The 9,549-nt window shown below is 35.3% G+C and overlaps 1 protein-coding gene across 4 annotated transcripts in view; it reads right to left on the reverse strand.

Annotated features, from left to right (window-relative positions):
• Nucleotides 1-200: 200 nt before the first annotated feature.
• Nucleotides 201-9,549, reverse strand: part of MAP9 (microtubule associated protein 9) — a 20,430-nt gene continuing 11,081 nt past the window's right edge. For all 4 annotated transcript variants that reach the window (XM_085300655.1, XM_085300656.1, XM_085300657.1 and 1 more), the window contains 4 exons: nucleotides 9,060-9,221; nucleotides 8,480-8,625; nucleotides 7,621-7,753; nucleotides 201-2,782 (listed from right to left, as the gene is read on the reverse strand). In XM_085300655.1, the coding sequence (XP_085156781.1) occupies nucleotides 2,660-2,782; nucleotides 7,621-7,753; nucleotides 8,480-8,625; nucleotides 9,060-9,221 (564 nt within the window). In that variant the 3' untranslated portion in view covers nucleotides 201-2,659. The remainder of the gene's footprint in view (nucleotides 2,783-7,620; nucleotides 7,754-8,479; nucleotides 8,626-9,059; nucleotides 9,222-9,549) is intronic.

A 9,549-nucleotide genomic window follows, 5' to 3' on the forward strand; every position in this document is an offset into this window, starting at 1 on the left:
CAGCAGTCTCCAGCTTCAGTGGGGGATAGTTCCAAGTCTATTTGTCGTATCAACAGTGATGAAACAACGGGTTGTGCTTAGTGTACCACCTAGCTCATTTAAATGCATAAAAACTTTAAATAAAATTTCATAATCTGAGATGAAGACACTGATTCCATTGTACTAAAATACACTTTATTAATTACCAAAATATTTTTGCTCTGTCATCAAATACATTAACAGGAATTACTCAAATGGGTAAGTGTACTTTTTTAATGTTAATGTACATATGTATTTCTCAGGTTWATTTTTTATGCAAGGCTTGCATCATGTTTTAACATGTCTAACTTTTCACAATGTAAAATTAGACAAAGCTCTAAAAGTTTTATTGTAAACAGTTGTATCAACTGCTTTTGCATGTCTACAGATCTTCAGCATCTAACTGAGGAGGTGTGAATTTATATGTTTTAGATATCTCACTCTGATCAGCATCTCATGACCAGCATCTTCCCACTTCTGTCAAAAATTTTCTAGCCTTTAAAGGCTGTAAGAGAATAAGGATGCATAATCCAGTTTAGGAACAGGCATGTGACAAACCCTTCTGCATCTCTGCYGCTGCCTTTACCATTATTTTCATTTGCACCTGCAAGTCTCAACTATAAGTCTGTCAGCACAGGGACCTGCCTTACTTGCTCTAGCTGGAGTGCACAAAAGTAAAGAGCTTGGTAACTTGGCATTCCAAGTTTCATGTGCGACTGCATGATTTGCTTCAGACTCCTCTGGTCTGTTGATAGCTGTACATGGAACTGTCTGCTATACCTTGCATCTTCCCATGAAATTTCAGCCACAGTTTCCTGARGCACTAAGCCTGAATTTAAGGCTTCGAGTGCTAGAAGCTTAAGTGGATATACGATGCATGTGGCTGCTCTAGCCTCAATGCCTGTGAGTGTTCAACYTGTTTCCAGAAAATTTGAATAGGTTGCTTTTGAGTTGGCAAAAGTTCTGYTGTATTCTGCCAGTACAGTAATTCTGCTGTCTCTCCCGCTGGTACCTGCAATTTTACTCTTCCTYTTTGGTTGGTCACTGAAGCTGCTCTAGCTGGTTATCTTTACCCTTGAAAGCTTCTACGGGAAGTGGACTCATTTGAAAAAATACATCTGTAATTTAAGGGATAGATTTTTTTTTCAATACATATTGAGGAACAAATCTGGAGTGATTATTAACATTCAAATAGGGAAATATACAAATCAGCAACAGCTTGAGTTTAGACAGTAGGCAAACAGCTCACTTCAAAGTAGTAGCTCTGTAGCCTTGCTGTTTCCAAACAGTGAGGCAAATAGCCATGAAAAGACTGAAAGAATTTTAATAACTTTCTACAGCAACTAGCTCATTAGCAATAGCAAAAACATGTTTAGGAGGGGTTTATTTGATAGGATACAACCRCAACAGAACTCTTAAGTCCCAAGAAATCATTTTAAGTGTCAAAGGCTGCCTCATAAGAGGAACAGTGTTTTGTTCTTGCAGATTTATGTAAGGTTTTATGTGAACTGCAAAATATGCTTCTAAAATAGCTGTTTCCTGAAGGAAATGGGAAAAAAGGGCATGTAAATGAAGACCTGAAAAGGGATTAATAGCTATAGTTGGAGTCCTGAACCATTTTCCATTATGTGGGCCCCMGTTTAATTCATTTGTGCCACTACAYGGCTGCATGTTTTGACTGCTGTATTTTGCATAAAAGACAAATCATGCAGTTTYAACTGAAAATAATTTTTACATTTCATAGCGTAAAATAAGAATTAAATGTGTTCTGTGTAGCTAGTTGCTTGACTCTGTAAAAGGCATTCTATCATACTGCTCGAGTATTGTCTTTCAACTGCAACAAGACAACCACCATCTCCTTTGCCATCTTCCCTCCCTTCACACAGCAGTGCTTCCACACTTAATTTTCATTCCTACCTACTGCATAAGAACCAGAGATACTTTTGCCTCTCAACTACCCCCACTCAACAGTGGTTTGAACTCATGGTTACTGTACTTGCAGATGAGGAAAGGGAAGCAGTTCAAAYAAGTCATCTGTTCTTTACAGTACAGCAAAACATAGAAACTGCTTGTGGGATGCATCCATTTCAGAAATTGCATGTTAAGTGAGTGAGGCCTCAGCTGTCTTTGCACTGTGTATTTAATTTATGCTCTTGGTACTGTGCTTATCCTCTTCTAATCATCATTTAATTGTTTATAAATCTCTAAATAACCTTTWTTGATTATGAAGACTTAAAAATATTTTTTCCTGATTCTGAGCAAATGGCCATTCATTCTGAGTAGAGGTTTTGTCATGCTGACTAGCACTGTGCTGCCAGTGGCTCAAACGGAACTGTTCTGCTATGTAAACTGCTACCTACTGGGAGAGAGAATGCCAGAGTCCAGTCTTACAGATCCTGAACACACTTTCACCAAAAAAGGAATGAAGTAACTAAGCTGAACTATAGAATTAAAGAAATTAGCGTATTTGCTAAAAGTAATGAAAAGGGACAACTGATCTATTTAAACTCCAGAGATTAAATAAACCAAAAAGAAAGGATTATAACTTTCATTACAGAGTTAGTGAAAATCAGCTGTTACTGATACGACTATCCATTGTCAGCACTTTAATCAACCTTCCCCACAGAAGACAGCAGACTACTCAATAATTTCTTGAATATGTGACTTTTCCAGGTGGGCTCCAGGGAGAAGGTGCTTCATCCACAAGGACAGCCTTGAGCTTCTTTTGCTTCTTCTCAAGCTGTTCTTTCCTCTCTTTCTTTTCCTAAGAATAGAAAGTTGTGTCAAAAAAAGAGCTCCACCAATGGAAAAATGGAAATGGAAAAATTGCTATTATACCTTTTGTGTGTAAAACCAGAATTTAACAAGCAAYGAGAATTTGCCTTCTGGAGCTTACAGCATCCCTTTTAGGGATGTCATCCTGTGCAATTCAATATACAGACTATGCTATCCTTTAGGGTTAAGGTGAGTGTTTCAAAGATGAGCTGTTTTTTGTGCACTATCAGACAAAAAGCACACCAGAATCCATAGTAGACTAATGTATTTGTTTTTGTATATTGTTATTTTCATCATAATTCTTCAAATTCCACTTCCTTTAAGAGGGGACCTAGATCACAATACTAGATACGTTGTACTAATCATAGTTTTTCTCTTGGAAGCTTAGAGCATATTTTCTCTTGGTGGCACTGTACTAATACTAGTTTTACATGTGATATACAAAGCAGTGTGACATCTGAAACATCAACTCCATCAGGTCTTAACTTAAATCAGAAGATCCAGTTCAGTTATGAGTGCCTAACCTGGCTAAGGAAACATAAAACTACTTCATGATGTAGTAGCAAAGCTGAATATTAGCAGGGAAAAGTTTGCATGGAGAAGTAATGTTTTTTTTTAAATAAAAGTGATACTTCAGTTCATCACTTACCTCTTATAAGAGGTATCATCTCTCCCCATAAACTCTTATCTTCCCTCAATTACATAAAATAATCAAGACAAATTGGCCTCAGGTAGCACTGTAAGATCTTCCTTTTTCATCTCTGCCATCCTTCCCTTTCATTCTCTTCATTCTGTCATACAAATCTTCCTTAAATGAACACAAACTAGCAGCTTTCAGTCTTTAGAACAAGTTCAAGGTGCTACTTTGGGAATTTTTAAAGGGAATAGATCAGTGCCCTAAGAGGAAAAGGAATTTGTACTGCCAGTATTCTTCAAAAATGAAGACAAGATACGTGCAAGCAGTACAGATGAGCTTTGGAAGAATGTGCTCTATACTAGAACACCTATATGATTCATGTTCCTATTTGCAGTATTTGCACATATTCTGCAAATTTACTTTTATAAAAATTTAGTCATATTGTGCCAATCTTAGAATCCAAATCTGTATTTGACATTTAAAACTGAGGCTTACTGTAGCAGTATTGGCAATGGCTTGAGAAATACCATGTTACAAAAGTGTGCATATTTTATTTATAAAGCACTTCYATTGGATACATGTTATACAGTATATTCACATTTGAATATTCCAAACTAGAAATAAAGCATACGCTCAGGAAGGGAGTGAAAGTTGCTTTAGACTTTTTAATTATGTTACAATTCTGAATCACAATGCTAAGCAAATATCCTTGGTTTAATTTAGCTGAGTTTTAAAAAATTAAATTTGCCAGGAAGCCACTAACTTTTTCCCTAACTCCAACACACAAAGCTTTTCACGTACTAGTCCTGACCACAGTTCACCTATCTGAACAAAATCTTTCCTAAGATAATAAATAAGTACATGTGCAAATGGGAGAATTACAGCAGAAATAATGAAAGAGAAAAACTGTAGCTTATCATACATTAGATAACTTCATGGCTTGCCCTCTCCATGGAGGTTTCCTACTCAACAGTCTGGTAAAACCAGTAAGTTTTTCACTTAAATCCTGTGAAGCTGACATTCTTTGGCAGTATGACTGCCACATAATAATTGAATTTTAGGTAGTACAGAAGCCTTAGAACATTTAAGAAGAAYAACAGCCATATTTCTAACATTTTGCAATGCCAGGAGATTAAAATTCCAATATAGAAAGTATTTGCAGATAGATCTTATTAAACCATATGAAATGAATAATTCATGTCAGCTGTTTCTAACCCAGAAAAGCAACAAATCCATGAGACTCATCCAGTACAACTTACATTCATTTCCTGATGTTTTTAATAGCTTTAGAATGTCAAAAATAGGTGTTGATCATGCTCAACCTCAAGATAAAGTTTAAACTTTTAATTCAGCATGTAGTCTTATAYTGATTTTTTTCAAGAATTATAAATCTGCAAGAATGCACAATGCTGCCTTACTTCTCATCAACACTTACCAGCTTAACAATTACCACATATAATAGAAAACATTAACAGGTATCTAGGATACTAACATTTTTTCTAGGTTCTTGCAGAAAAACAGATTAACTTCTTAAAAACAATAGAAACTAAATTAGGCTGCTGGTATAAACTTTCTGCAAGTCTTTGCTCCACATTCCACTCCACAGAATAGGTGCATGTCAATGACAAGTGTCAGATGGTGGTATGCATTAAGTAAAAAGCAGTGATTTATCAAGCATTACATCTAGATTGGCTGGAAAAGTGCTTGGTGAATAGCAAGAGACAAATACTATGAAAGAAAAATCAAAAACAAAAATAAGAAGCTTAAGTTTTCTCAGCCAGACTGAAGTATTTCAAGTCAAGATTATCCTTTTTATGTTTGTTTTTACAAGAATTAATAACCTTTTTCAGATAATTTATTTTCATGCCTTAAAAAGGCACTGCACTACACACWTAGCTTAAACATTCACACAATGACCTCTAAAAGCATGAGCACCACAATTTCTATTAACATAAAAATAAAATGTTTCTTATGTTTTAAAAGTACTACAGGGAGATTTCTTGAACTTTGTTTTACCCATACATTATGGCCAACATCTGCTTCTGAAAAGTGGAGGATTAATTCTCACATTTATTTCTAGCTACTGTTAATGAAAATATACTAGAATTCTTCTCACTATGTTACTCCTACCTTGGTAATATTCCTCTTCAAACAAAAATCCTCTTACTATCCTTGAAATAATGTACTTAAAGCCTTTCACAATTCTGCCCTCTCAGCTTTGAGGCTAATTGATCTACTCATATGCAAGTATTATTTTAGTTCCCTTGATAATAAATGGACAACTTCACTTACACAAGTTATTTTCTCCTGCAGTTTACTGAAGGCATATATTTTCTCTATTACTATGTAAAGTGAAATACTATTCTGGCCAAATAACACCATGAACAGATGCTTGATACACTGTTTCAAATAAAGGCACCTTAGCTTCAGAAAAGGACATAATTGTAGGAAGTAGGAGTGTAAAGACTTGGCATGTGAGATGTCACTGAACCTTTCCTTTCCAGGTGAACATTTTCACTTTCACACAGACACTGGAAAAGAATTTAGAGATACCTCTGCCAACCAATTTGGTACCTATCACATCCTCCAACAGCTGCTCCTCCCATTCAGCCATGTGTACACCCATTTAGATCTGGTTATTCCTCCTTCTACTAAAATTTATCCTTTATTAATACTCTAATTGAAGCAAAATTGTGATGATCTAGGGAATTTCTATAYACTTTGCATAAGGGAGTCAGTGCTAAGCAGTAGATTTCATTCCTGAAACAAAACGATTTTTCCCCCCCTTTATATGGGGTCCAAAGCAACAAGGAAGACAATGCACCATGACAGGCAACATTCATGCTTTGGTATGACTAAGTAAATTGAGGATAGTCTTCGTAAACAGARCACATCTAGGCAAAGTGCTAACACAGCACTTAAGCAAGTACTTCTTTATTTAGGGATCAGAAAGGTTAACTAAGCAAGAAATAACTTAAGAATTTAAGAATGGATATTGATCATTGGACAAAACTGAGCTGGAAATCACTTTACAARGGGGACCAGAGAAAACACTTGTCACCAACGACTACAGAAATCAAAGGCATTCCAAAATGGGGTCTTAAAAGACTCAAGCCTAAGACCAAAAAGGCTTGAGAAGAAAGAAAAAGGAAAATAGGCATAGGCTGTAACTTTCGAGGTAACTGCACATTTTCTGAGTTAGCAAAGTACAAGATGATTTTCCTTTTAAAATCTAACCCAAACATGTACGTCTGTCTGCCTCAGTTCTCATTTATCCCTGGAGAACAAATAGAAAGCCCATTAGAGGCTCTAGTATTTAGAAAAATACTTTTCTAAGCTCTTGACGGTACAAATGAATCCTAGTAAGGGCCTTCAGACAGCTAGGTTGCAAGATCCCATTAGTATGAAAGGCAACAGAAACCTTWTATACAGGAGGTGTGCCAGAAATTGCAAGGAGGAGAGACAACAGCAAAAACACATTCAAACACAGAAAGCTACTATGCTGAATGACTCYATAATGCAGTGAAGATGAAAAACTTCATTTTTCCTTTATCTCAAGTCACATGTCTCTGAGAAAGCAGTATATACTWAGAATATTAACAATCTCTCTTCTAGTTTGCCTCTCTATAGCAAGGAGAAAATACTGCATTATTGTTGGGACCAGACTATTAGTTTCCTGCTTCAAAACTGTGAATAAAGTATGCTGTTGCAGAAATAATAAAATTGGGAGCACAAGAGTTCAGCTCTTTCAAACCTCAATCTAACTGCTTAAAACTATTTTAAGGTAYTGAATTCTCCSCTCTAAATATTTTCTTGAATATAAATGCCCTCACTTCTGCAGTTGGTGCTACTGCTAGGTTTTGGTGGTTCAGTGCTGAGGTGAGCTGGCCCTTTCAGAGACGGCCRTTCTTGATATTGAATGGGAAAAAATGACAACCGACTATGAAACTCAAAACTCAATAGCACATAGGGAGGAAAGATATATTTTGTTTGTACGCTAATTATCAAGTACACTGTACTTTACCATCATTTTCCTCAAGAATTTTGGGGAACTAGTTACATAATACTGCCATCATCTGGTCTCTTTCCTAAAAGCTTGAAAAACTTGAAGATTACAATACAAAAGTATAAACACTCATTCTTACTCACTCACCCTTTTGGTTTTGACAAAGTGCATAAAAAGTATTTACCAGCCATTTTTCATATTCTTCCATAGCCCTTTTATCTTTTTCTTCTTTCTTCACCTGTTGCATTTCTTGCCTTCTTCTCTCTAGTATTTTTTCTACCTTCTTTTGTTTTAGATATTGCTCCTTTTTTTCATTCCTGTATGACAGAGAAGAACAGGAGTCTATAATTTAACAATGCTGTGCCTGTGACTGATTAACCAAAGGGAGTAGTCAGAAGAGATTTTATGCATTTGATAACAGACTGAGAATATATTGGTAAGAAAGCTTATGAAATCTTCAAAGTCCATCTTGATATATCATACCACTGAGGTATACATGAATCTACTGTCCTATCTATTACAGCATCATCTTTTCTGTACTGCTCTCCCTTATTTTGTATCACGTAAAAAATTAGCTTCAAAAGCAAGCTGTGCATGCTCTCTGCAATCTGGACTTGTAAAACTAGAAAAGAATTCCTTCAGCAGACACATCCATCTGTTTCTCAATATACCTAGGTTCATACATTGTATTGCACAAAGCACAAATAAAACCTTAAGAAAGGTTTACTTTCCTTCCTACAGCTTAGTATTAAATTATAAAGTTAAATGCATAGACATTACACTACTCAATAAATCTGACTTCTAACTTGCAATATCTGTGCCTAGGTTTAATCAGTGGCCTTTGGGGAAAGAAARCATTCAAGTTACAAAACTGAAAGGGGCTGGATAGCTTGTTCTTATTGTTATGCCTGTTCTCCCTGAAAAGGCTGATCAAGTATATCATGTTCTCCTAATCACAAGCACATGAAGCCCTCACACAAGATCCAGTGCTTTTAAGCAAATATTTGGGAGATTATTTAGTCCAAAACCCAGTATGATAATACCATTTTTCAACTGCGGAAATGCTGTCTCTCTTCTTTTCTTCAACAAATTCCTCTTCTTTTCTCTTCCTGATTCTTTCAGACTGTTTCTCCCTTCTACTTAGCTCTCTTAGATATTCTACTTTCCTTTCTTTCCATTTTTCGAATGCCTAAAGAAAATAGATTCATTAGCAATCTTACCCTTCATATTTTGTCAATACTTTCCTTGCTTATTCTGGGTTACTATTTTTTTTAATATTTCTACACATTCCAACTTTGGAATAGTTGTTTGCACCATTGCTCAGAAGCTGATATCACTGTATAAAAAGGATTATTTTTCCCAGAAAGTAACACAGTTCTTTGGAAATGGAGTTTATTTTACATTCAACACAAAATTGAAACATGGAAAAATGCCTATTTGTGTGCAAATCTAATCATTACACATTTCCAGCACAGAATAGAATCTACTATGAGCTTTCCCCCAAAACAAACCATGYTCAGATTTTAGAATCTCGTTTATTTCCATCTCTTGATGGATTAATCAAAATTGTTCTCAACATGTTATTTCCTGAACAAYATCTGAAATGTATTTATTTCACACTACCTTCTGTGCTGCTTGTCTTTTCTCCTCATCCTGTTCTGCTACTCTCTTTTTCTCAAGTTCCTCAAGTTTCTTTTTTTCACTTAATTTCTTTGCTTCTCTTTCTTTCATTGCTTTCCAGGCTTCAAAAGATGCAATTGCTTCTTCTCTTTTAATAGCTTCTTTCTATATTGAAAATAACAGTCCATATTTAAATACATATTTAATATTTAAGAATATTTCAGTGTAACTGTAATGGAAAGTGTATGTTTTAAACTCATTCTCAAATGTAGTACTTGACTGAGTAACARAGAAAAGGAAAGGGATTTACACACATTACAAACAATATTTAAAATTAGATATTAATAGAATTTTTCTTCCTTCTTTGCTCATTCTTAATTTAAGAATCAAATGATGCRATCAACTTCTGGAATATGTGTGCAAAAGAGTATGAAATACAGGAAAATAATGAGGGATATTTAGTTAATACTTAAAAGCTGACACTAAAAATTGC

This window comes from Rhea americana, unplaced genomic scaffold (assembly GCF_003343005.1).
Source record: "Rhea americana isolate MKP2758 unplaced genomic scaffold, rheAme1 scaffold_167, whole genome shotgun sequence".
Lineage (NCBI taxonomy): Eukaryota > Metazoa > Chordata > Aves > Rheiformes > Rheidae > Rhea > Rhea americana.